Below are 27,076 nucleotides of genomic sequence, written 5' to 3'. Positions count from 1 at the left end.
TAACCACTGTAACGAAGCCTCCAAAGCTCACCGGGTTCCAGTGCCAGCGAGAGAAAGCGAGCCAAGCACACAATGGACCATAAACTGATGGCATAACAGACAGTATCATGTTATCAAGCCTGTTAATCCGCACCAGGCATCAAGCCAAATTCACATCATGAGCCAGAAGCCAACAGAAGCCAGCCTCTGATAAAGGTCATCGGATCGCTTACAAGCACTGCCCGCATTGTGGGCAATGGGACAGTACAAAGAGACACGTTGTTCCCCCCCCCCAACTCCACACACCCCTTTCGAAGGGCTTTGATGATATGGATCCTGCTGGAAAAGGACCACACAGAAGCCTGAGTAGAGAGTTTGCAAACAAAAACTGCTCTCCCTGTACAATCCAGCGCCGGGGCACAAAAAGATCTCAGCAGAAGCAAAGAGGCGGAAAAGAAGGCAGGAAAAGCATGACCAGAAGACGGTGTGGGAGGGGGAGCCAAGAGCACAGAGGAGTGGGCCCTGAATGAGCTGCTCCCAGAGGGAGGCGGGAATCGGAACAACAGGAGAGGAAAGCATTTAATAAAGGCTTAAGGTGAATTAGGTATACTGCTTTCAGAAGCCCTGCCAGCTTTAAGGGATGGCCATTTTGGCCAGGTGCAAGGATCTAGGTTGAAGTCCCAGAATCAGGGCCAAGCTAGAAGTGACAAATTACACTTGAATGGCAAGTGAACAGACTCACGTGTATTCCTTCCTGTTCACTTGCTCTCCACTCGATCACTACGTGTTCACTTGCCATTCAGGTGTAATTCATTCTAGCTTGGCCCTCAGTCTTTGCCACTGGGGTCCAAGCAAGGGACAGTGGTGACCCTGTGTGAAGTATGTAAGATCTGCTGCTACTGCCACTGGAAGCCAGCTCCCCAAGGTTCGGAGGGGTGGGGACAAACAACTGCTCCTGCCAAGCGGGCTGCTCCTCTCTGTCACACCCTCCCAGCACAGGACCCTGGGAAGCCTTCCCTTTGTTTTGGCACAATTACGAGTGGCAAAATGGGAGGCAAACAGATATGGCCCAATCTGAGCACCTTCCTCCAGCAAAGCCTGGCTTGAGTCCTATGCTGTTTGAAATGCTGTCCCTAGTTGCATGCTATCCAACCCTTTACTAGGGAAAAGGGGCAGCCTGCTTGGAATGCACCCTCCTTCCCGTCTGAACAATCACGGCTACAGCCCTGTTGCACCAATTGTGCACTGCGGAGTGGAAGGTTCTTCTCTGTCTGCTGCACATTGTGTACATCTGTGCTGCTATGACGGAAGGCAATCTATAGAGAGGTTTCCACCATGCAGCATTCGGAAGGCTGGAGGGGGAGGAGCTGACAGTGGCCTGGAATAAGAAGTGGATTGGCCGCCTTCCCCCTTCCCTCTGATTGTCTGGTCAGAAGCCCACCTTCAGAATGTGAAGGGGCTGACAGGATTTCTCAGTTCAGTTAGGAGCTGGGATTTGAAGACAGTGTGTGTAAGTGTCTGATGAAGAAGGTCATATAATCATAGGGTTTGAAGGGACCTCTAGGGTCATCTAGTCCACACACACACACACACCCCGCACAGTGCAGGAAATTTACAGCTACGCCCTCAGTGACCCCTGCTCCATGCTCAGAAGACAGCAAAACACTGCTAGGATCCCTAGCTAAACTGGCCGGGGGGGAAATTGCTTCCTGGCCCCAAAGTGGCGATTGGCATTGCCCTGGGCATGTGAGAAGAGGCCACGAAAAATAAGCACTGATGTAACCCTTCCTGCCCTCCCTCTCATGATCTGCCCAGGTTCATAGAATCAGCATTGTTGTCAGATGGCCATCTAGGTCACACAGTTACCCCTCTGAAGTGAGGGAAAGGATGTCAGTTGCCCTACTGATACAACCCGGTGTAAAGGAGAATTCCCAGTATAAAACCTATATACACAGCCACAATAGAATTGGGGGTGTGTTTTTGGCTCATGGTGGACTGGGTAGTAGTGGAGACTCCCATTCCAGCCAATGGAAAGCATTAATTCTTCTAAGGAAAGGAAGAATAATTCCTGCCCAATGTCTAGAGAAAGGGGTTTGGCTCTGTGGAAGACTCCAGGACTGGTGTAAAAGGAAAACTGTGTTGAACTGAAGTCTGGCAACCTAAGTTTAAAAAGGGGAATCTGTGGAGAAACTTTGTTACTGTATCCAAAGGAGTAAATAAAACACCTCTCACTAATAAGATCTAAAAACATTGAAAATAAGCTGCAAAAAAACCTGTTTTGCTTTTTACTTTGAAAGAATTCTGTTCTACCAGCAAGTTTTACCTCAGCCCTTTCATTCCCTGACTGCCCATATTCCATCCCTGCCTGTTCAATAACGTTTCTGTTTATTTTGAGAGTTACTCAGCCTCTACTGGAATTTAATATACAGAAGGAAGAGAGCTCCTGCTTTTCTCCCTATCAAGTCCTGGACTGGGCTAAAAAGCCTAAAATATACCTGGCTAATCCAGCAAAGATGGATTAGCCAGCTTGGCTTGGAAGGCATCCTCCAGGGCTACTAGCTTGCCTATGCGGTCTTTCTGGAAGGCACAGAGGTAGTACTGCACAACTGTTGCCTGGCCTACAAGGGATGGCTGGCTGTACAAGTGTTAAATTTTTGTTAGTTTTACTATGATCATCCTAAGGCTGATTTAATTGGATTCTTCAGGTCATGCTTTTCTACAGACATGAGAGCAGAGACCTTTTCAGAGGCTGTCTTCCAACCCTTGTGCAATGGCTTCTTCTTGACTTGCCATTTTTCAAAACCTCCTTCTCTTAGAAAAAGAAGCAGAGAAAGAGTGAGTTTTTCTAATTAAGCAGGGTTTTCACAGAGGACGTTTCCCAGTAAACATATGCAGAGACTTTTCAAAAGCAACCTTTTAAGAGCACCAGTTAAAAGTAAATGGCATGTGGGATTGTGAATATGTCTGCCCTCTCCGAATGCCCCCTTCTGTTCCAAAAGCAAAGGACAGAGATAAGTGGGTTTATTATTATTATTTTTCTTTACTACTCCACTGACTGTCCTAAAGCAAAATGGAGAGGAAACACTTGATGCTTTCTTCACCACCGGCAACAAGCAATCAATTGGACAGCACCATTATGCACTTGTCACTAGCGTGCACATGCTTAGGTCAAAGAAATAGCTACAGAGAAATATTACCCAGATAGGGTAGGGATAGCATGTAGCATTTGACCAACGGCTGGCAAAAAAAAAAAAAGAACCAGAAACAACCGTTGAAGGAGGAATTCAATCAAAAGAGTTTTTGGCTACACATTCAGAAGAACTTCCCGATAGAGCGGTCTCTCGATGGAACAGGCTTCCTCGGGAGGTGGTGGGCTCTCCTCCTTTAGACGTTTTAAAGCAGAGGCTCGCTGGCCATCGGACAACAATGCTGATTCTGTGAACCGGGGCAGATCATGGGGGGGAGGGCAGGAAGGGTTACACCAGGGCTTAGTTCTCGTGGCCCCTCCTTACATGCCCAGAGTAATGCCCATCGCCACCTTGGGATCAGGTAGCAATTTTGGCCAGGGATCCTGGAAGTATTTTGCCATCTTCTGGGCATGGAGTAAGGATCACTGGAGGGGGAAGTATTTGTGTGGAGGGGGAGGTATTTGTGAATTTCCTGCATTGTGCAGAGGATTGGACCCTAGAGATCCCTTCCAACCTTATGATTCTATGACTCAAATCTTGTTCCTCGTAAAAAATGTTATACATACCATTGTCACCAAGGGCTTTCTGAGTGCTTTATGCAAAACAGCACGATTCTATAAAGACACATTCAACATATTCCAAAGCAAAGTCCGCTTCCTGCCAGAACATCTAGGACTAACATTCTTCTGGGGGTCTTATTTTTAAAAAAAATCAATAATTGCTATTGTGTTGTAACACTAACAGTCTAATAATCTATTGTCATGATTTCTGAATTTCCAGTTTCCATTTTTTTAAAATACAGCATTATCCCTTTTTGCTAGCCATTTATAAGGGGAAAGGAGCAGGCAACATTTTCCCCCGATAACTTAATGGACATTAACATGAAAGACCATGTTCTCTTATATGAATCTTCCTGCCCACTCCGGTCATCTTTGAAGGCCCTGCTACAGGTGCCCTTGGCATCTGAGGTTAGATGGTGAGAGACGCTTCTTGGTTGTGGCCTCAATACTTTGGAACTCCCTCCCCAAGGAGATGTAGTGTCTACCTCTATTGTTGTCTTTCTTCAGCAGACGACTTTTTAAACTCTACTTGGTGTACTCACAACTGTTATTGGCCTCTCTGGGAAGCAGACATTACTTCTTAAGGATGCCAACTCCTGGAGATTTGGGGGTGGAGCAGTAGAGGACCTACATTTTTGGGACCCTGATGCTTGAACTGTTATGGGGGCTCCTTCGCAACCAGCAGCAATAGGGCAACACCCAACAAGGTCCAAAGGGCCTTGCTGCCCTTGCAAGGACCTCGAGGCCCACATGGCAGAGAACGGGATGGTGGGGTGGAGGCCTTGAAAGGGGGCCATACAATGAGCCCCTTCCCAGCAGCAACGAGGTCTGGGTAACCGCTCCAGCTGTCAAAATGTAGGCTATGGATAGATTCTGGCAAGCTCGGTGAGCCCAAACAGCTGAGAGTTCGGGTGCTGCAAGCCCCTGAGAAAATTTTGAAATCTGACCAATTACAGGGACATTTCAAGGCCATGTGAAATGGGTATTAGAACATATTCAAAGGTCAATATGAAGTACTTCAACCCATTGGCTTATGATTCTGTCACTAAACTAGCCTTATTTTAAAAATAAACACTTAAAAAACCTCCATCGGTTTTGTTGAAAAATTCACTCATTAAACAAAAAAGGTTGTTTCATCTCCCCTCCGGCATTAGAAGCCTTGAAGCTTAAACTTCATTAGTTTCATAGTAGATCTGCCCCTGGGGTGGATCCTGGGGTTTGGGGAGGGACCTCAGCAGGGTATAATGCCAGAGAGTCCACCCTATAAAGCAGCCATTTTGTCTTGGGAACTGTTGTCTGTTGTAAGTCCAGGAGACCTCCAGGCCCAACCTGGAGGTTGGCAAAGCTAGCACTTCTAATTTAATTGCCACAGCTGATGGGCAGAGAGAGGGCACCAGCTCCCATTTATGAATACTAACAAGACTTTGGCTTGGGTCAAAGGCAAACGACTAAAAATGCAGAAAAGGAAACAAGATTCTTTTATTGAAGAAATGCACAATTCCCTTCCAGGCCCCTCCCAGTGATGCTGCGTCAACCCTGGAAGCAGGAACTGGGCTGCTTTTGTTTTGTGTTTATTTTTTTTTCCAGGGAATCCAAATGTTTCAATCAGGTGGTTTGGCCTCATCCGGGAAGATGCTGGTTCACTGGAAAGTCCAAGTTTCTGCGTGGACGGTGAGCAGGTTGCACAGCTGAATCACTTGCACTCAGATTTCACGATCATTCGCAGAGTATTCTGGGGAAAATGAAAGATTACAAAAAGGTCGTCACATTTGGAGACCAAGGGCCTTAGGAAACAATCTCAGCTGCTGAACTAGAGAATCCAGCATGAAATCTCTGTAGAGAGAGACTCAGAACCAAGCTACAAGAGACAAATTACAAGAGGAGGAGCACGCAAAGGGAGTTGAAATGTTAGCCGGGAAGCTGAGTTTTAAAAGACAGATCGGAAGGCTTTGTCAATTTCCCCTCTCTACAGAGTCAGAGAGTTAGCTGCTCAGAGGATTTGTTAATGTCCTCTTTTCCTCCGGAAGGCTCTGTCAGTTTCACCTCCCCTTCTAGGAGGCAAAGAGGAAATTAACAAACTCTCTGAGCAGCGATCTCCTTGGCTCTGTAGAGAGGGGGAATTGAGAAAGCCTTCCAATCTCTTTTTAAACTCAGCTTCCTGGCTAACATTGTGACCCCCTCGTGTAATTTGTCTCTTGTAGCTTGGCTCTCAGGGTCAAGCCAGGGGCTCAGTGCAGGATCTTTCCTTCATAGACTGTTTTTATTATTTCAAACCTCTTACAACAAGATCAGCACTCAAAATGCCTGAAGCATCAAACAGCAGACTGTCTACAAATACATACAAGTGACATCATATTTTAGGAAGGAGGGGGGCAGAAATTGGTTTCCAGGGGTTTGTAAAGTTCTGATAGACACTGAGAGCTGCAAGAAGGAAATTTTCCTCCCTCTCTCTTTATGATGGAACTTGAGGGTCACCCTAGAAGCTGGCTAGCAGTTGGTTGAGGATGGGCTGAGGGTCTGCCAGAGTTTGCTGCATTGCTTGCTTAAGGTCACCAGTTCAGGACTGAGATGGAGATGGCCTTGACACCTCTGAGAAGTGTAGGAGGGTGCATGGCTCAGGAGCATATTGTTTGCATGCAGATGATCCAAAGAGCCATCCCTAACACACACATCCTCTCTCTTTCTTAAAAAGATGCTTCAGTTTGGGAGAGGTGCTTCCACCTGGAACGGATGGTTATGGGATGGATAGATCAATGGTCTGTGTCTGTATTAGGTCCCTTCAGCTCTGCTGTAGGGAGCTGACTCTCACATAAGTACATAAGGTGAGAGCTGAAGGATTTTAGCTGTGGCAAGTAGGGGATGTGATTAAATAAAAATCAGATTTGGTAATACTGAATTTAAGTTGCCGAATTTATTCGGTAAAATTCAGTAATCTTCGGTAATCATGGCAGAACTGTTCTGAACTAAGGAACAGCAAAGAAATACTGCTTACCACCTTTTTTAACCCGATGGGATGGGGGAAGTGAGGCAGAGGCAGAAGTGAAGGGCAAGGGGGAAGGAGGGGGGGAGTGAGTGGCCAATCTATGCAGGAGCTCTCCTTCTCTGGCCAATGGGATTCTCAAGAAGGAGAAACTGCTGTAGGAGGCTTGCCTCAGCCAGCTGCCATTTTTCTCTGGCTTAGAGATTGAGAGGCACTGCCTGCTTGCTGCTGCTGGCTGTTGGCTTTCTCTCCTGGCCTGCTTTGGACTCCGACTGGATCCTGCTGCCCAGTGAGTGAAGTGGATTCCTGTCTGCTACCTGGTTTGAGACTTGTAGACTCACCGGGGTTTTTCTCTCTTTGGGGAAGGGGGTTGGCCTGGTGCCTGGGAGGGATGGGGGGGAAGGGTTTTTACTTTGATTTTAAAAAACACTTTTTTGCTGTGTGGGGTGTGCTTTGGTTGGGCTTTGGGGGGGAGGCTGTGGTTTGAAGTTGGCTATATTTACTGTTCATTTTGCTACTTGTTCTTCTAGATGGGTCTTTTTTGTTGTTGTTTTATCCTGTTGTAGGTTCCAATTACAGTTCCAATTAATTTTATTACATTTGCTTCTGTTTTTGCTGGTTGTTCTTGGTGGGGGCTGCTTTCCTCTGTTGTTGGTGCTTGGGGTGCTGTTTCTTTATACTGTTCACTGTTTTTTGTTTGCTGTTTTTTGTTGCCATGAGTTTGGTTTGGTGTTCAATAATTGTTGTTCCGGCGTTGTTGTTCATCTGGAGGGGGGGCTTGCTGGGGCGCTTGGTTCAGTTTAGCTTAAATTAATTAGTGGTGTCCTTTCAGGAGTAGGTCCACTGAAAATTTGGTGGAATTTGGTTGCAGAATTCCATCCCCATCCTGTTGGATAGCCCCCATAGTTTTTCCCATAGGAAATAACGAAGATTGGAGGTGGCTGGGGGAACCTTTTTGAGGGGCCATAAAGTGCCCCCGCCCTGGAGTCCAATCTCCCTGAAATTTGGGGGGATCGTTAGAGAACAGGCAGGAGTAAGTCTCCTGCAAACATCAGCAATTTTGATTGCAAAATGCCACCCCAGATCCCTGGATACCCCCATAGTTTTCCCCACAGGGAATAATGGAGATGGGAGGTGTCAGGGAGCTCCTTATTTGGGGGGACATAAAATGAAAACATGAAACGTGAGAGGTTGTTAGAGGATTGTTTAAATTTGGTCAAAAATGACTCCCCCTCCCCCCGCCAGGACACCAGATATTTCTGAATTGAGTTTCCCATAGGAAACAATGGACAAATTTTACCAAATCTGCTCTGTATTACCAAATCGAACTGGAGAATGAATTCAGTATTCAGGTAACACTGATTTTTTTTCCAGTTTAGTGTTACTGAACAGTTTACCTTTTTTTCCCCTGTGCACACCCCTTTTGGCATGTTTGGAAGATCTTATAAGGACAAACGGCGAAGGAAACAGAAAGTGGAACCCCACAGCAGTGCCCTGTGCAAGGGGAGTGGCCATTATGGCAGCAGAAAGGCAGGGTATAAATTTTGTAAAGTAATAATAAAATAAAATTTCTACATCCGTGTGCACAAGGAACTATAGCTGGGAACATTGTAACAGCCCAGGCAGTTCAGGCCAGTGTCAGAGACAAGGAAAAAGAAAACTGGTTGGATCTAGCCTCTTTCTCTTTGGCCAGCATTGTATGACCCCGACCTGGTAAAACACCAGTACAAGGAAGCATGCTTGTTTTTACCGACTGACCTGGTCTATTTCAACTGCAGTCTCTCCGTAGTCAGCACCCATCAAGCTAGGAAGAGGTAGCTGATTTTCCGATATCGCTGGAACAGGGAACAAAAAGCATAATTTTTAGAGTGGTCAGCAGGTGTTAGCTGCTATCGGGGGCTATCAATCTACAAATCAAATCTGTTCCTTATCTGATTCATGCAACCATTTGTTAAAATGCGGAGAACGCAAGTGGGGCCTTTGTCTCAAAGACTCTTGGCAGGTCTGCCTCATGCCATGGTGAGTCAAACTATACCAGAAGACAGGAGCTCTGCAGGCAGCCCTCCAAGCATCTTTTAAATTCAGTACTCAAGCAAGTGATCAGTAATTCGGTAATCAGATCAAGACTTCCTGCCCCTCCCCCAGTCTTTCTGACCTAAATTAGCCAGGACAGCTGGTCTCCATAGCCTTCCCCAGGGTGGCAAAATAGGAGCTTTTCTGGGAATGTCTCCCAACAGGAACACAATACAGAAAGGAGGTGTAACACTTCTGCTGTCCTTGGGTAACCTAGTAACATCCAATCTGAAGCTATGCAAAAGCTCATAACAGAATCACCCCAGCATCGGGAACGCCAGTCACAGGGCAACCAGCCTCTCTGCTGCTTTGGGCCGATGTGTCCTGAGCGCAGCCAGCCATGTCCTGCCTCAACCCGTTACTGAAGTTTGCCCTGAACATGGACAGCTGTAGCCTGGGCTCGATGTTGAGCTGAAGTGTGAAAGGGGTCCCAAAAAGCTTCGTGGGAGTCGAAAGGGCCTCCTTTCCAGCCCTTTTCCCAGGCTTCATTGCTGAGAGATGCTTTCGTGGCAAGGGAAATGGCCAGGCTGTGGTGGCAAGCCGAGATTATCCAACAGGCTCTTACTTTTTTTAAGGTTTTCAAGGAGAGTTGCACGCAGGATATCAAGAAAGTAGCCGTTGAGAAGCTCGGGCTGCAACAGAGGAGGGCAAAAAGTCACTCACGACAGCAGTTTCATCTTCAATAAACATGTCATGTAAAATCATATTTTGTCATACTCATGATTATTATGTATACAATATAATAATAACAACAACAACATTCGATTTATATCGCCCTTCAGGACAATGAAGGTGGGATATGTATATGTATACATATACAGACGGGATATGTATATCCCGCCTCTCAGTCGAGAAAGGCAAAATAGGAAATGGCCATTATCATGCCACTGATAACCAGGAACAAGCCAAGCAGCTCCCTTGTGCCAGCGTCCTCTGCATCTTGCCATCCTAAGAAATCACATGGGTGACTCAGCCAGAGAGCCGATCTCGGTTTTACTGAGGACCACATGTGCGCTTGCGTGTCGATAAAACACAGCACAAAAGAATTGTGACACAACGCATCCAATCCCATCAAGATTAGATTTTCTGTTTTGCACTACTTTTTAATCAAATGTATGTGTGCATCAGTAAAGCAGAGGTGGGGGAAGAGACCAATGAATGGAAAGAGCTGAGGGCTGCCCAAAACCACATGTGCATGGTCTTCTCATTAAAATCCAAAGGAGGACGGTTCTGGATGCTTCCCTAATCCAAAAATGCCTCCTACTAAGAAGCAACCTTGGGGCCATCTCACCCATTTATGTCTAATCTGACTAGCCCATGGCTCCCTAGTATCATGCAGGCAACCCAATCTCCATTGAAATGAGAGAGGCCGCAGAGCTTGGTGGGACCTTCCACATGCAAACATGTGCTCTGCCACTGAGCTGCATTTGATGGTGCACAGAAAGGATGCTCATATGATAAAATTGAAACCATTGAACATATGATTTTACAGTGTCCCATATTTAATGAGCTGAGGGCTAATTTAATCATCCCTCTACTTTTTCTGAGAAGGAAAGCTTGCACCCACTATTTACTTTTGCTTTACTTTATCTCTCAAGACAACTCCAAACTTACATCAAAGTCGCCAACTGAAGAAGATTCCAAAGCTAAGTCTTTCAAGCTGCAAAAGAAGGAGAGAAAGTTTACCACCGAAACAAGAGGTGCATGTCTGCCGCCTTCCCCCTTCCCCTTTGCACCACCATTCTCGGCTTCTTTTTGCAAAATATATTTTCTTGATTACTTTATAAGCCAATTGTATCAGTTAAGGGTGTGCATCGGGGAAAAATTCAGGTTTCCCATTTCAGGTTTGCTCGAAGCAGAAAACTGTTTCGGAATAACCCAAACCCCAAAGCGGCAAGCCACTTCAAAATTCGAGTCTTTAAATCACTTTGGGATGCTCCATAAAGATTCGGAGCATACCAAAGTGAGGGGGAAAGCTTTGTCCCAACCTCCCCCACCCCACTTACCTCTTGGGACAGAAGGGAAGCCCAACTGGGCAGCAGGAGGGCATGCTGCCCCTGCCCCCACCACCATGCCGGCCAGCTGGGCAGTGAGGAAGGCCAGAGCTGGCACCTCCACCACCCATGTTGCCACTGCCATCTCCACAGTGGCCAGCTGGGCAGCGGGAAAGGCCTCAGCCAGCGCCTCCACCGCCCGCACCGCTCCCTCATCCTCTGCCACTGGGAAGGCTCAGGTAAGTGGGGTGATGAGAGGGAGCCCTTTTAAAGGGCTCCAAAGCTCTCCGAAGCGATCCAAATTGTTTCGGGAAGCTTTGATTTGGGGTTTCCGAATCAGGGTCAGCATGCTGGCACCAATTCAAGAATGCCGAATCTTTACGGATCAGGTCCAGTTCGGGCATTTCTCCCAAATTGGATATCTGAAGCACCATTATCAATAATGGTTTTCTACTGAGACCTTTAAGGAAAAAACATTTGACAGTTTTTAAGAGAAGATAAAAGGATTTCAAAAAACATGCTAAATTGGAGTAGGGGGAGTAGTTCCTAAAGTGAAATTTGAAGAGCATTTATAAGTTCAACCTCAAGTGAAACTTCTTTTCACTTTTAAAAGAGTTTCATATGATGCTTAGAATAGTTCCTCGGGGATGCTTTTGACCTTCAGATGAAAACGGCCACAGAGTTGACAAGAGCCCCAAAGCTATCTTCTTCACAGATTGCTAGATGTGATGTCACGGATGTGATGACATCACTTCCAGGCAATCCCAGAAGTGATGTGGGGAGCTCTAAGAATAGTGGGAAATTCTATGGTTTTTCCAGGAAGGTGCAAAGGAAAAGAATCTTTAATATGTATAACCCCTACAGGTTTCACATGTAGCTTTGTCAGGGTGAATCTACCAAATAACACAAAAATTTAAAAAACATTTAATACATTATTTCAAAAATCAATAAAACCTCTAAATAAAACACAGGATAATTTCACAGAGCATGTACAGAGTGCAGTTCATAATGAGTTATTAATATTGAGACAACTGAACCAATATTAACATACATTACATATTACATATTCAAAAAGATTTCTTCATTCAAATTATTAGTAAATAAACATTAAAGAACCATATTGACTTTCCAGATTCTCTTTAATTCTGTTTCCATATACACACTTTGAGTCTCGCTACACAAGACATCAGACGCATGAAGAACACGTGTCAGGAAATGCAATGTTAGATGGGAAGGGTAGTTTGAAAAGATAGAGCCGGCGACAGGGCAAAAGCTTTGCTATATTCTGGAGCTGTGTGAAGGGGCTGTGAGATGCCAGAAGGGAAACTTCAGCCCATTCTAACCTCTCGAGGTCCAAGCTCGGTTCTGGAAGGCAGTTCCATCCCATTTCCATTCCTCGCTGCTCTCTGGTTGTGATCCCACCCAGTCTTTAGACTGGAGAGGCGAAATTGACAGAGCCTTCCAGGAGGTGAAGATGAAATTAACAAACCCTCTGAGGAGTGATCTCTGCTGGCTCTGTCTTTTTAAACTACAGTTCACCGCTAACCTTGCATCTCCTTACACTTGATGAGCACACACCAAGGCTTCTTGTATGTGCTGTCTGGTCTTGCCAAGGTTTTCAGTGTGTGATAAGATGTCTTATCTGTTTCTTCCTAAGATGACCTTGATGAACCAGCATTCCCACAGAGAAGCTGCCTTCTATGTGAACTCTGGGGGGAGGCTGGGATCTGAGACTTTGAAGTGTAACAACTTTTGTTTTGTAACTCATTCCTAACAAAGCTTTGCTCAGCCAGGATCTGCTTGGTCCTGGAATGTGAACATCTGGGCCTAAATGCTGTCTTTCTAATAATACCTTTTGAAATCAAAAGACCTTGTCTTCTTGCAGAAGGGAGGAAGGCAGACTATAGCTAACTGGAATGCAATAGCCTGACAGCAAGAGCCTGGTGCACTCCTGCACCCTGCAGCCAACTGCAGAATGGGGAGTGCTCCTGGGGGGCTGCAAGGGCCATGGTGCACTCCAGCGCCCTGCTGTCGGCTGCAGAGTAGGGAGCGCTGGGGGGTGGCAAGGGCCTTGGCGTGATCTGGTACCCCACAGCTGCCCGATTCAACCCTGATTGGGGCCAAATTGGGCACCTGCAGACATGAGGAGCACTGTGTGTGGGGGGGGGGGGACCTGGCCTCTGTTGGTCCAGCCCTGTAAAAGAATGGGAATTAGACGTTGCCTCTGGGATGACGAAGGCTAGGTCCACCAAGCCAACAGTCATGGCAGGAAGCCCTGGCTTCTGTGTGTCTAGAGGCCAGGACTACCAGTCCAGCCAAGGCAGGGAAAGGTAGATCTGATTTCTGAGGGAGCCTTGGGAATACCAAGGATGGTAGACCTGGCCTCCAGGATTATCGAGGCCAGGTCTACCGGCCTAGCCAAGGCAGGGGAAGGTAGACCTGGTCTCCGAGGGGGCAGGTCTACTGGCCCAGGCGGCTGGAAAGGCTGGGAACATGGAGGGAGGGGGAAGGAAGAAGGTGCCCATCTTGCTCGTGCATCCATTGTGGCGGCCAGCCAGGAGCGTGGAGGTGGGAGAGGAGGCAAGCGCCCAACTTGCTTGTGCACCCGTTCAGGTGGCCAGCCGGGAGCGTGGAGGTGGGGGAGGAGGCAGATGCCCAGCTTCCTCGTGCGCCAGTTTAGGTGGCCACCCAGAAGCAGGGAGGTGGGGAAGAAGGCAGGTGCTCAACTTGCTTTTGCGCCCATTTGGGTGGCCAGCCGAGAGCACGGAGGTGGGGGAGGAGGCAGGTGCCTGTCTTGCTTGTGCACCCATTGGGGCGGCCAGCAATGAGTAAGTGTAGCAGCTAATTCAGCCTTTTGGGGGCCAGATCTGGCAGCGCAGGCAGAGAGCGACTCCCCTTTATCCCCGCTAGGGGCGCACTAATGCACCTGCGCTCTGGGTTACCGGGTGAGTCGTCGGAAACCCACTAAGGGAATTATATAGTAGGATTCTTTTTCTTTGCACCAATTGTTTCTTCATCTTTGTTTTGCCTTGGTATGGCCCCCTTTCCTCTTTCCCAGGAAGGGATATAATAACTCATGCAACACTGGTGGCTTAAAATAAAAAAATCCTCCGGTGCTGCTCAAATGGTGATGATGGGCAATGGAAACTCATAGTGGCGGATTCCTTGCCCTGACCAGGGGTGTGGCAACCCTATCACACACACACGCACATGCATACATGTGCACACACAAACACACTGCAGACTAACACAGCTAACTCCTCTAGATCTATAAACACACATTAGACTTTCTTAGCAATTAAGCATGAATAGCAGGAGTCCTACCTGTCTTCTCCCAGAAGAATTTGGAGGTGTCCATTCATCTCCTGAAAAGTAGCATTAATCTTCAAGGTCTGCAACAGAATAAGAGAAGAACATGCAGTAAGCAAGCTAGTTTCAGGCAGGTTATAACATCATTATGCATGGTTTGAAAAAAAAATCCCTGAAACAAGATAGTCATGCTCCAAGTAGTCATCGATGTTTAGGCCTTATGACCTAACCTGAGAGTCCCACCCGGGCTGACCCAGAGCTGGGAGGCAGAGGCCGACACCAGGGAGGCAAACTAATACAATGCAATAACGACATCATGACATGATAACTAGAGATGGGCATGAACTGGGGAAAAACTGGACCATGCAGTTCATGGTTCGTCAAATTTCACAAACCATGAACCACGAACTTTCACAAATTTGCCCATGGTTCGCAAACCGGTTTATGTGGTTCGTGAAAAAGTCATATCCAAGTCAGAAAATAATCACTTCCAGGTCAGCAGAAGGTCACTTCTGAGCCAGCAGAGAGTAACTTCCAGGTCAGCAGAAGGTCTGCAGGAAGTCCATCCCCTGTTGCCTGGGAAACTGATTGATTGGCACCAGGCTGTCTGCAGTCACAAACCAAAAAATGAACTAAACGAACCAGCCTAAAGTTCGTGGTGGTTCATCAGAAATGGAATCTGACGAACTGCACTTTGCGAACCACGAACTGGCCTGGTTCGTGCTTAATTTTGGTTCATATTTTGGTTTGTGCCCATCTCTAGTTATAACATCATAAAGTTTTCTTTTTTAAAAAAGAAGCATCTTGGGAAAGGAGCAGGAGGGGGAGGGGGAGGAAGGAGCTGAGAGGAAAAGGGAGACATCAGTCAACGAGAAGGGTCCTGCGGAGCTGGGAAGGAGAGCAGAGCAGAGGGTGGAGGCCGAATTCTGCACAATTTAAAAAGCTGATTCAAAACCACATTGAGGAAAACATCAGGGAATTAAGTGCAGGCAGAAAATTGAAAGAGAAACCTTGAAAATCACGCATTGACATCTGAAGGGGGAATTCAGCATATGGAATGCAGAAGAAAACTTGAACGAGTATGGGGCCGGAACTGGCAAAAATCATCCGTGCAGAAAAGGCTACACACTACCCCAGAAAGACCCATACCACTTCCTCTAAACATGCTCGTAAATTCGGCAGTCAATTATGAACATTGAAATGGACATTAAAGGGCGCATAGGTTCCCCCTTTAAAATACTCTCATGGCCCCAGTGAAAACTGAAGTTGCACCAGACTGCAGCCTGCATTTGGTAGACAGACCAAGAATCTTCATCTCGTCTACTTTAACAAGAGATTAGTGAGGAGTTGGAAATTTTTCTCCTTGCATTCCGAGCGGTTCCATGTGTCTGGGGGTGAGCAGGTAAGAGGTGTGCAGCCAGAACCATGGGTGTGTCAGAGATAAAGGTGTTCTATGTACCGCAGTCACGATGAAGAGGTTCTCTTTCTCTGGACGTGTCTTTAATTCTATCTTGAGAGGATCTTTCAAGGTGGCCACTCCTGGTTCCAGGGCCCAAGTTGGGGTTTCTGTGCTTCTTATTTCAAATATCAAGTCTCCCTCAGGGATTTCAACCTGTGGAAAATTGGAAAGGAAATAAAATCGGTGGTGGGAAGGAGCAGAAGACCTCCAGGGCAGCTTCTACCTTAAATGCTGGTCAAGATACATGTATCCTCCTCTTCCTCTAACCATGTCTATTAAGCTCCACCAACCTCCTCTTTGCAAAAGTCTTCTTTTTAGAAACTAATAACCTATAATACAATTCCCTTAGCATCTTTCCGATGACTCACTGGTGCAGGCGCAGTCCCAGCAAGCCGCTGGGCCTCAGAAGGGCCCAGGAGAGTAGACCTGGCCTCCGCACATCCAAAGGCCAGGTCTACTCACCATGGCGTTGCAAAACAGTTGGCTCTGCCCTCCCCAGCCCTAATCGGGGCAGGCCATCATGGGGCAGGCCTGGCTTGCCTGTGCTCTGCCTCCCAAGGATCCCCCCAAACCTCGACCTGCCGCCGGCGAGGGGGTGTGGGCAGCAGTTAATATGGCTTGCATGCGGGATCTGCAGAGCCCAGGTCTACTCGCCATGGCATTACACAGCAAGTAGACCTGGCACCCAGACCAGCAGAGGCCAGATCTACCTGCAATCGCTTTGCAAGGCAGGTAGACCTGGCCTTCAGACACGTCTGAAGGCCAGGTCTATTCGCCATGGCTTTAGAGGGTAGACTTGACCTCCACTCATCTGAAGGCCCGGTCTACTTGCCATGGCGTTGCAACGGAGTAGACCTGGCCTCTGCATGTGTGAAGGCCAGGTCTACTCACCATGGTTTTGCAAAGCTGTCAGCTCCGCCCTCCCCAGCACCAATTGGGTCAGGCCAGCATGTGGTGTGCCTGGCTTGCCTGCGCTCCACCTCTCTAGGCATCTCCCAAGCCTCGGTCTCCCGCTGGGAAGGGGGCACGGGTGAGAGAGGGTTGCTTTCCTGCTATCCCCCAGGCGAGGTCTACTCGCCAGCGCATTGCAAAGCAGGTAAAACTGATCTCTGCACAGCCAAAGGCCAGATCTATTTGCCATGGCTTTTCAAGGTGGGGAGACTTGGCCTCCAGACCTATAGAGCTCACGTCTATCTGCCATAGACTTGCAAAGGCCAGCCAATTGGAGTGGGAGAAGCAGAGGAATGCTGCTCCCTGGGCCCACTCTCTGACGGTGCAGCATGCTCCTATGCACCACAGTACGGCAATTTCAGCCCAAAGAAGTCCCAATTTGACTCACTGTGGAGCGCAGGAGCACTCCAGGGCCCTTTCTGGCCCCCGCCCAGGTAGAACTCCCAGGTGCCACAGCCGCCCGATTCAGCTCGAATCGGGGCTGAATAAGCTGGCTGCAGGGTACAGAAGTGCTCCTGGGCCCTTTCTGCCCCACCCCCAGGCAGAACTCATGGTCTCTGCAGCAGTCCAATTCGGGGCCGAATCGGGTAACTGCAGGGTGCAGGAGCACTCCAGAGCCCTTCTCCCCCCGCCCCCCAGCAGCGCTCCCGGCTCTGCAGTGCCCAAATCAGGCCTGGGATTGGCTGGCGGAGGGAAGGGTCCACCTGCCAAACCCTCTGCAGCCCGATTGGGGTGAGGAGGTGGCAGGGTGGATGGGCCCGCCTCCCAGCCCTTGGAGCACTGCCAGGCCCAGCCACCCTGTCCTCCCCCTGCCCAGATTGTGGTGCGGCAGAGGGGTCAATGCCAGGCCCGGCTGCCCTGCCCTCCCCTTGACCAGATCATAGTGCGGTGGAGGCGGCAATGCCTGGCCTGTCTGGCCCGCCCTTTCTAGAGCCCGTTGTATCCCGCCCCCCAAAACGAGCTGTGTTGCTAGTGTAATAATGCATGAGCAATCCCCAATGACCTGCAGGGGTCACTTCATTTCCCTTCTCCACATTATTTCCGCTTTTTCTCCTCCTGGCAGCCCCCATATATATTGTATGTTCAATTGCACTGTGCAGAAGAAAGGCAAACTACTACTACTACTACTACTACTACCACCACCACCACCACCACCACTATTATTATTATTACTATTCCTACCACCACCACCACCACTATTACCACCACACCTACTACTACCACCACCACCACACCTACTCCTCCTCCTCCTCCTACTACTACTACTACTACCACCACCACCACCACCACCACTATTATTATTATTACTATTCCTACCACCACCACCACCACTATTACCACCACACCTACTACTACCACCACCACCACACCTACTCCTCCTACTACTACTACTACTACTACTACTACTACCACCACCACCACCACCACCACCACTATTATTATTATTACTATTCCTACCACCACCACCACCACTATTACCACCACACCTACTACTACCACCACCACCACACCTACTCCTCCTCCTCCTCCTACTACTACTACTACTACCACCACCACCACCACCACCACTATTATTATTATTACTATTCCTACCACCACCACCACCACTATTACCACCACACCTACTACCACCACCACCACCACACCTACTCCTCCTCCTCCTCCTCCTCCTCCTACTACTACTACTACTACCACCACCACCACCACTACCACACCTACTACTACTACTACTAGTACTACTACTACTGATAATAACGTCCTCTCCTCTTTCCCTGCTTCCTTCTCTCCTCCCCACTCACCAACTATTTTTACTTTTTCTGCCACCCGTCTTTTATTTACTTTTTATTTGTATGTGTATAAAGTGCCGTCAAGTCACAGCTGACTTATAGCAACCTCTGCTGGGATTTTCAAAGCAAGGGATGATCTGAGGAGGTTTGCTGTTGCCTCCTCCTCCTGCCTAGCAACCCTGGTCTTCCTCGGTGGCTTCCCATTCAAATCCTAATACGGCCAACCTTGCAGAGCTTCCAAGCTCTGAGTAGCTCATGTTAGTCAGGGGTATTCAGGCTGCTTCATTTTCTTCATTTATACCCCACCTTTCACTTCACTGGGGACCCAAATCAGATTACTTCATTCTACTCACCACTTTTTTTTTATCCTCACAACAAGCCTGTGAAGTAGGTTAGGCTGAGAGTGTGTGACTGGCCCAAGGTCACACAGCTAGCTTCCATGGCGGAGTGGGAGTTTGAACATGGGTCTCCCAGATCCTAGCCCAACGCCATAACCACACTAGCTCTCACCTTTCCTTCCTTCCCTCCCCAGGCAGCCTTTCCTGGGCCCAGGTGAGTTTTGTAGCATGAAGTCACCCAGTAGGCACCTCTGCACCTGGGTATGTTGCACAAATTGCATGATAGCAAGTTGCCTGGTGGTTGCTGCTGGGCTCAGCCTGATAAGGCCTTCCTCCAGGGCAGCAGGAAGAGGATCAGTGGTGGCCTATGAGGCCAAATATATATATATATATTTCAATTTATATACCGCCCATCCCCAGGGGCTCTGGGTGGTGAACAGTTTAAAATCAATAAAAACAAAAAAAACAACAAAACTAAAATCAATATACAAACAATGAAACAAATTAATGAAGTGCAGTGGTGGGGAGAACCCTCCCCCACCCCAAAGGTGGGAGGCCGACATGGCACTGCCCCCTTCAACCACCGAACGCCTGGCGGAACAGCTCTGTCGTACAGGCCCGGCGGAACGATAATATGCTCCGCTGGGCCCGGGTCTCCATTGACAGAGTGTTCCACCAGGCTGGAGCCAGGACTGAAAAGGCCCTGGCCCTGGTTGAAGCGAGGCGGGCTTCCTTAGGGCCGGGGACCACAAGTAAACATTTATTCGCTGATCGAAGCGATCTCCGGGGAACGTACAGGGAGAGGCGGTCCCGAAGATATGCCGGAGATCCCAGAGGGCATGCGTTTCTTATAGCTACTTCCATCATTTGGGCAGTTTTTAAAACCCCAATGTATCCCAATGTATCCCCGCCCCCCAGATTTTTCTGCAAACTTGGGTCTTTTTCCTGCAAAACCTGGGGCTTTTCTCTGTTTTGATCTCTTCATTGCTCAGACATCTGGATTTAAGTATCTGCAAATGTGCTATATTGAGAGTTAGATACACTGATATTAAAGGATAGCTCAAAGTTTTTCTGAGTAGGTAAAGCCCTAGCTCACATCAATATCAGGCATGAGGCATCCTCCCAATTAAATTGCAAGGTGACCCACAAAAGCCTTCTGAGAACACAGCCCACTTTTCTGTTTGAAGATGAGCTGACATCCTACGCACTTTTGTCCCACACCTAAACATTGGCATATTTCTCGGTGAGGCAGATAACTTACATATGTGCTGTAGCATGTCAGGTAGGGGCTCATAGGATAAAATGGGGAAAAAAATACAACCCACATATAGAAAGCTAGCAGTTCAAGGAGAAGCTAAGTTACAACCTTGCAATCTGACATAGTAATCTCCTGCATGAAGGCGAGCTCAGTTGTGCATGTTCTCCTTGGCAATGTGGAGGATCAGGCAAGCCGTGATACGCGGAGACATGAACATTTCTGGTGTCCCTGTGTTTCCCCAAGAAGAGCAAGTATTGGCTGGGAGGGTGGGGTGGGGGGGTTGAAGTTGAGGAAGAGAGCTACGTCTTCCTTTCCTTGCACCATAGTGCTAATCTAAATTAGGATTTCCAAGGCTGCTATTTAGTCCTCCAAAAATCATGGGAGATCTTCATTCACAGATACTCTGATTGAAAAGTATCTTCATCCTGAAGATTTGTCCAATACACGGGTCATCTGGATCTGCTAGGATCTCTGAACCACCACCACCCCTTACATGAGGCTCAGTGGTAGGACAAGGAGAAGGAACAAGGTGATGCAACCCCCTTTACTCACTGGTTTGAGGACAATCACCAATGGTAACCTGCAAGATGGCAGAGGGCTACCCGGGGATGCTAGTGAGAAAGGTGCCTCACGTTGCCCTAGATTGAAGGTAGCCTTTTTGGGGGTTCCTGCCTGCCCTCCCCCCACCCCCATTGACTGTTGGATATATAACAAGCAAAGACTCACCGATGGTACCTTTTCGGCCAGCACGTCTCTGTTTATCTCAGGACCCCCCTGCCAATGAGAAAGCAAGAAAAATTCTCATTAGAAGAGGCAGACATCTGAAAGAGAGCATCAGTAAAGCAAGTCAAGTACCAGCTATCGTGCAACCTCTCTGTCCACATTCACTTATAACTGATGCGGAATCAATTGAGCAATAACGAAATGCTGCAAAAGCAAGACCACGCCTGGTTTCTGGAGGGGTATGTGTGTGCAGATTTGTTTATCTAACCATGTTGTTAAATGAGGGAAGTTAACAGCCTACAGACTGACCGACCTTTGCAAACCACACACCTTTCATCAGAAGGCCAGAGATTCGTGGCTCAGTTCAAGCTTTTGGCCATCACACACAAGCCCTTCCTAGCTTTGGAGTTTCATATCTGCGGGTCTGCCTTGTCCCCTTTGCTCTGCCACAGCAGCTTCACTCATCTGAACAGGGCCTTCTGCAGGTGGCACCCTGCAGTTTGGCTAATTCCATAGTTGCCCATACTCATCAGAGGTCCCCCCACCTTACGGGGTGGACTGCCTGAGGATGTCAGGAAAGCTCTCCGTCTCCTGGCTTTCTTCAAACTGTGCAAAACTGAATTACTCAGGAGGGTTCTTATACTCAGGTAATAGGGCTGTGCAGTAAGGACATGGTTCAGAAAGGTGTTTCTATAAAGAGACAGGGATAGGGTTGCCAAACTCCAGGTAGGGGCTTGAGGTATCCTGGAATTACAACTGATCTTCAGTCTAAAGAGATCAATTCCCCTGAAGAAAATGGTGGCTTTGGAGAGATCAATTCCCATGGAGTTGAGTTGAGTTTCTTGGACTTACAGCCTGCCCTCCCCGTGAGCGGGATCAGGGTGGGTCACAACATAAATCTATAGCACAATAAACAAATAAAAGCTTTAAAACGTACAATAAATATAGATCAAATGAAAGCAGTTACAATAACACAGTTTAAAGTTGGGATAACCCAAAAGATGCAGCATTCACAATTCCTCAGATAGTATACTCAAAAATCAAATTCCTGTGGGGTGCCCAGATCAACCAGAAAAACAGGGCAGGTCAAAGGAGGCCCCAGCAGGAAGGGTGGCCGGATAGTTTGCCTATGCCTCAACTACGACCATAGGCCTGGCAGAATGTCTCCTTCTTGCAGGCCAAAGCAGAACTGAAACAGATCCCACTGGGCCCGAGTCTCAATGGAGAGAGTGTTCCACCAGGCTGGGGTCAAGACCAAAAATGGCTGCTGAGTAAAACTGCCAGTTTGGTGTAGTGGTTAAGAGTGCTGGGGTTTGATTCCCCACTCCTCCACTTGAAGCCAGCTGGGTGACCTTGGGTCAGTCACAGGTTCTAGCTCTCTCAGCCCCACCCACCTCACAGGGTGTTTGTTGTGGAGATAATAATAACATACTTAGTAAACCACTCTGAGTGGGTGTCAAGTTGCCATGAAGTGTGGTATATAAATGAAATATTATTACTATTATCTTCCTCTGTCCTGCATTGAAGGCTAGCCATTTCCTACCTCACGAAACAGAGGGTAATCAAGAGAAAGCCCTGTTGTCCTCCACTGGTCAGTGTTGGGTGATGGCTCAAGATCTCCTGGAATTACAACTGGCCATAGCGATCAGTTCCTCTGCAGAAAATGGCTGCTTTGGAGGGTGGGATCTGCAGCATTATACCTTGTTGATATCCCTCCGCTCCCCAAAGCCCTCCCTCTCAAGGGACTAGAGAACTGTGTACAATGGGTGACTTTTCTCATCTTGCAGCTAGAAATTTAAAGGGCAATGTCTCGTGACCAGAATAAATGTTCATCTGAAAGATTATCTCACGAGAGAACTAGCGGGCATGTCAACTTTAGTAGTCTTGCAGTCAACGAAGTTGATGTGTGACCAGTTAGTCCTAGGAATCTGTATCAGTTACTCACCCTGTCACTGGAAACCTCTCGCTCCAAGACATCTTCAAGCAATTTCATGAGAGCATTCAAGATATTCACTGGCATGGTGAGTTCAGAGTTCTCCGGTGATAGCTCTGGCAAAACATTCAAAGCTGGTGGCTCGATGGGGATTTCAATCACTTCTCCATTTTTCCGTGTGATTTGAATCTGAAGGAGGAGGGATGTATAAGTGTCTCATGATTTCAGAAGCAATTCAAGAGCCCAACCCAGAGTTTGACATTTGAAGGGATGCAGGACTTTGGCCCAATATGTCATCATATCTTTTGATCTGGACTTTGTGTTTCTTCACTGCCCAGCCTCTAATTCTATAGGAGCTGAATGACACTCTTCTGCTCTAGAAGGGAAAGAAGTTGGTCCACAGAGCACTGACACCCGGACCTTCTGCTAAGACCCAAACTAGACATTACATTTCCCCCGCACTGGTTTGCAAGCGTGTTCATTTGATCTCTGCAGCCACACAGCAGCTGCAGCGAACTGCTTGCTTAAAAAGAGAGCTCAAATGGGTTTGGAATATCAGCGTGGGGTGAGAAAGGGTTCCTGCTTCCCCTGAAGCATTTTTCTCATGAAAAACTGTGCTGCTGGGGGGGGGGAGTTATTGTGCCAATGTTTCTGCTCCACATGCACAGAATACTCCACGTGCAGCAACACATTTGGCAAAATAACGCCCCCTACCCCAAACGGTTTTTCAGGGAGAACTCTTCCTCCCCCTGCAGCAATGTTCAGAGTCCATTTCAGGGCTCTCCTTTTTTAAAAAAAACAAGCAGTTCCCCACACTTCTCGTTTTCCTCCAGTTAAGAAGAGCCCGGGAGGCTCTTTGAGCCGCAGAATGTGCCCATTTCTATAACCGCTTAGCTCTCTGTTGAACCTACCAATGTTTCATGATTTGGTATAGCCCTGCCGCATAATAAAACACTCAATATCAAATATATAGATATTTTTCCAATCATAACCCAAATGATCTGTTCTGAATCACTAAAGCAATGTCACATCAAAAGGTAGTAATAGATTTAAAAAATATAGAATGGTACATTTTTCACTCATGTATGGATAAAACTTGTAAGAAATAATAACTCTAAAGTTAGGATCGTATTTATGTTAAATAACCATAATAGCTAGAATATAGTTACAAACTCTGTAAATCTGGGATGTCAACTCTTTTATTGTTATTGAAAATACTGGAAAATATTTTTTTTTTAAAAAAAACAGCCCTGCAGCAATCTGTTTGAGACTGCCCCCCTCCATCTGACAAAGGGAACTGTGATTCTCAAAAGCTTATGCTACAGTAAAGTTGATAAGTCTTAAACAGGGCTTTTTTTCAGCTGGGACACGGTGGAACGGAGTTCTGGCACCTCTTGAAAATGGTCACATGGCTGGTGGCCCCGCCCCCTGATCTCCAGACAGAGGGGAGTTTAGATGGCCCTCCTCTGTCTGGAGATCAGGGGGTGGGGCCACCAGCCATGTGACCATTTTTGCTTAGGGTGATTTAAACTTTAAAAAACTCCCCCTTTGTTCCAGCTGACCCAAAGTGACGTCATTTTGTTGTGGCACCCCCATAGGATCGTTAACCTCAAGGTGGTGTCTGGAGTTCTCCTAGAATTACGACTGATCTCCATTCTACAGAGATCAGGTCCCCTGGAGGAAATCAAAACAAGGACAAGAGTCCATCCCAAGTTACAATTACTTACTGTAGTTCATATATTTAGTAATGCAATAAAGTGCTAAGTACTAATCATATCTAACAGATACTAACAGAAGTACTAACAAGTACTAACAGAGTAATAAGCTCAGTTACAACGTAAGTGGTGCAACCCACTCAATGATATAAAGTTAATTACAATGTCTGGAATCTGGTGCCATTAAAGTGCTGAAGCTATAAATATTCTGAAATGTGCCAAAACCTCTGGTCCCTATTTCCTACAAGGTGTTCCCTCTGGGAAGTGGAGGAGACTGCAGAGGAACCTTGTAGGAAATCGACTTTAAAAACACTGGAAATGAAATATGGAATATGGCCAATCTCCTTGAAAAAGGATAGGCGAAACAGGATTTAACAAAAGCTAGCAGCCTGTCGGGACAAACTTATCCCCAAATAATTCTTCCCCTCCTTGGGGACCGGAGGATTGGAGTCGGAGGACTACACCTCTCTTGGTTTTAGAGACCTGTGGAAATGTCAAAGTTATTAATAAGGAGGAACATTGAACACTTCCATCTAGGATTTTGATGCATGTGAGCACTTGGGACTGTTCTTTTGGGAGAGGAACGGTCCGCTGGACATTAGATGAACCGATTTCCTCCGGTCCCCAAGGAGGGGAAGAATTATTTGGGGATAAGTTTGTCCCAACAGGCTGCTAGCTTTTGTTAAATCCTGTTTCGCCTATCCTTTTTCAAGGAGATTGGCCATATTCCATATTTCATTTCCAGCGTTTTTAAAGTCGATTTCCTACAAGGTGTTCTCTCTGCGGTCTCCTCTACTTCCCAGAGAAAAATAGGGACCAGAGGTTTTTGCATATTTCAGAGTATTTATAGCTTCAGCACTTTAATGGCACCAGATTCCAAACATTGTAATTAACTTTATATCATTGAGTGGGTGTACCAGCATTTTGGGGTGTACCAGCATTTTTGCACGTCAGATTATATATAGCTTCAGCACTTTAATTGCACCAGATTCCAAGCATCATAATTCACTTTGTATTATTGAGTGGGTTGTGCCACTTAGTATTCTGTGTGTGATATTATTAGTACTTAGCACTTTATTGCATTACTAATTATATGAACCCAGTGAGCAATTGTAACTCGGGGTGGACTTTTGTCCTTGTTTTGCTTTCCAACTCCCAAGAGCCTCTTTGGTTTTCGGCCCCTGGAGGAAAGGGCAGCTTGAGAAGGTAAGTCTTTTGGGCATTTCATGCCTGCTGATCTCCCTCTCCTCCCCAAACCCCTAACCCTCCAGCAGCACCCAAAAATCTCCACTAATTTCCCACACTAGAGTAGGCAACGCTGCACCTACTACCTGTTGCCAAAATTCCAAAAGTGTCCACAGGTTCCACCAAGCTGGAGACTTTTGGTCTCAGACTCTCTACCAAGAGCATCTCTCCCACCCCACCCACACATAGTCATAACCAGGGCTAATTTAGCAGAAAAAGAGCTGCAGGAACTCATTAGCACAACTCATTAGCATAACTCATTAGCATATGACACGCCCCTTGCCATCCCCGGAAGTGTGTCATTAGTATAACTGATTTGCATGTGCCACACCCCCTGACCTCACCTATCCTGGCTGTTTTGGACCCAATCCTGGCCATTCAGGGCTGAAACCGGGCCCAAAATGGCAAAAGGGGCTGAAAATGGCCGAAAAGGGGCCCCAAATGGTCAGAACTGGGCTGCTGCTGAGCGGGAGAGTGATCCACCACCCATAAGAGGCCCAATCCTGGCCATTTTGGGACCAATCCTGGCTGTTTTAGGCCCAATCCTGGCTATTTTGGGCCCAATCCAGGCCAAAACAGGCCCCAAATGGCCAAAAATCAGGTGGGCGGGGCAACCTGACATGTGACCTCCTTGGAGAACTACCAGAGCTGCGTTCCTGCGCGTTCCCCCTCAAAATGAGCCCTGATCATAACTAAACTAGAGAGTTGAACTTACTGTAAAACATATGCCTGCATGTTTTGAAGAGATGACTGGAGAGCCAGTCAAAGCATACAAGATAAATCCTAGATCGCCAATGGGCTGTTGATCTGTAAAATGATAAGAGAGCATTATTTTCACTCTTTCACACAGCAGGTGGTGCATTCCTGTGCTGCTCGTGGGTTTCTGGAAAGCACTTGGCAGGCAACCCATATGTACTCTGTGCTCTGCCTCGGTACAGGAGTCTCCTTGCAGAACATGAAGTCAGCCCCAAATCTGCTTTCCAGTATTAGGGGTCAGGTTTGAAGACCTGCAGGTCACTAGTCAAACTAGTTTCAGGCAACTTGCTGTGCTGGTCTGCAGTAGAGAAGCAAGATTCGGGTCCGTTAGCACCTTAGAGACCAACTAGATTTCCAGGGGGTGAGCTTTCGAGAGTGAAAGCTCCTCTGTTATTTGGATTCTCAGTAGTTGATGATTTCTCCAAGATTTGCTGCCAAGACTCTTTGCAAGAAAGAGTGTGTGTCCCATCCCTGCTCATGAGATCAGAGCTTCGAAACAGCTTCAGGATCAGACTTCCCCAACATATTTTAAGCTCAACAGCTGTACAAAAACCTGGAAAACATGGGGGGTTTAATTCTTCCATTCCCACACAATTTTGCTAGCTGGGACCTCCACCACTACCCCTGAAATGTACTGGCTCTTTAAAGCAAAAAGGTCAGCGGAAACTGTGACCTGCCTTTTCTCCTTTAACAGGCTAGCAATGCTGTGTGGGGAGGGCCAGTCATAACTAGGGAAACTGGGGGCCAAGCTACACATGACGAATGACACTTGAACAGCAAGTATATTTCTCCCTGTTCACTTGCCCTCCACTCAATCCACTTGCCGTT

At 47.3% G+C, this 27,076-nt stretch overlaps 1 protein-coding gene across 1 annotated transcript in view; it reads right to left on the bottom strand.

The window, feature by feature from the left end:
- Positions 1-9,265: 9,265 nt before the first annotated feature.
- The window catches only part of LOC129330449 (BPI fold-containing family B member 6-like), a 35,764-nt gene continuing 17,953 nt past the window's right edge, over positions 9,266-27,076 (bottom strand). Inside the window, exons 8-14 of the mRNA XM_054980483.1 lie at positions 26,208-26,299; positions 22,545-22,721; positions 20,603-20,650; positions 15,543-15,695; positions 14,099-14,166; positions 10,395-10,440; positions 9,266-9,412 (exon numbers count right to left, since the gene is read on the bottom strand). Coding sequence (XP_054836458.1) covers positions 9,266-9,412; positions 10,395-10,440; positions 14,099-14,166; positions 15,543-15,695; positions 20,603-20,650; positions 22,545-22,721; positions 26,208-26,299 — 731 coding nt within the window. The remainder of the gene's footprint in view (positions 9,413-10,394; positions 10,441-14,098; positions 14,167-15,542; positions 15,696-20,602; positions 20,651-22,544; positions 22,722-26,207; positions 26,300-27,076) is intronic.

The sequence above is a fragment of the Eublepharis macularius genome, chromosome 5 (genome assembly GCF_028583425.1).
Source record: "Eublepharis macularius isolate TG4126 chromosome 5, MPM_Emac_v1.0, whole genome shotgun sequence".
In the NCBI taxonomy this organism is placed as follows: domain Eukaryota; kingdom Metazoa; phylum Chordata; class Lepidosauria; order Squamata; family Eublepharidae; genus Eublepharis; species Eublepharis macularius.
Note: the sequence above shows the minus strand (reverse complement) of the source record. Positions and strands in the feature narration are given on the sequence as shown.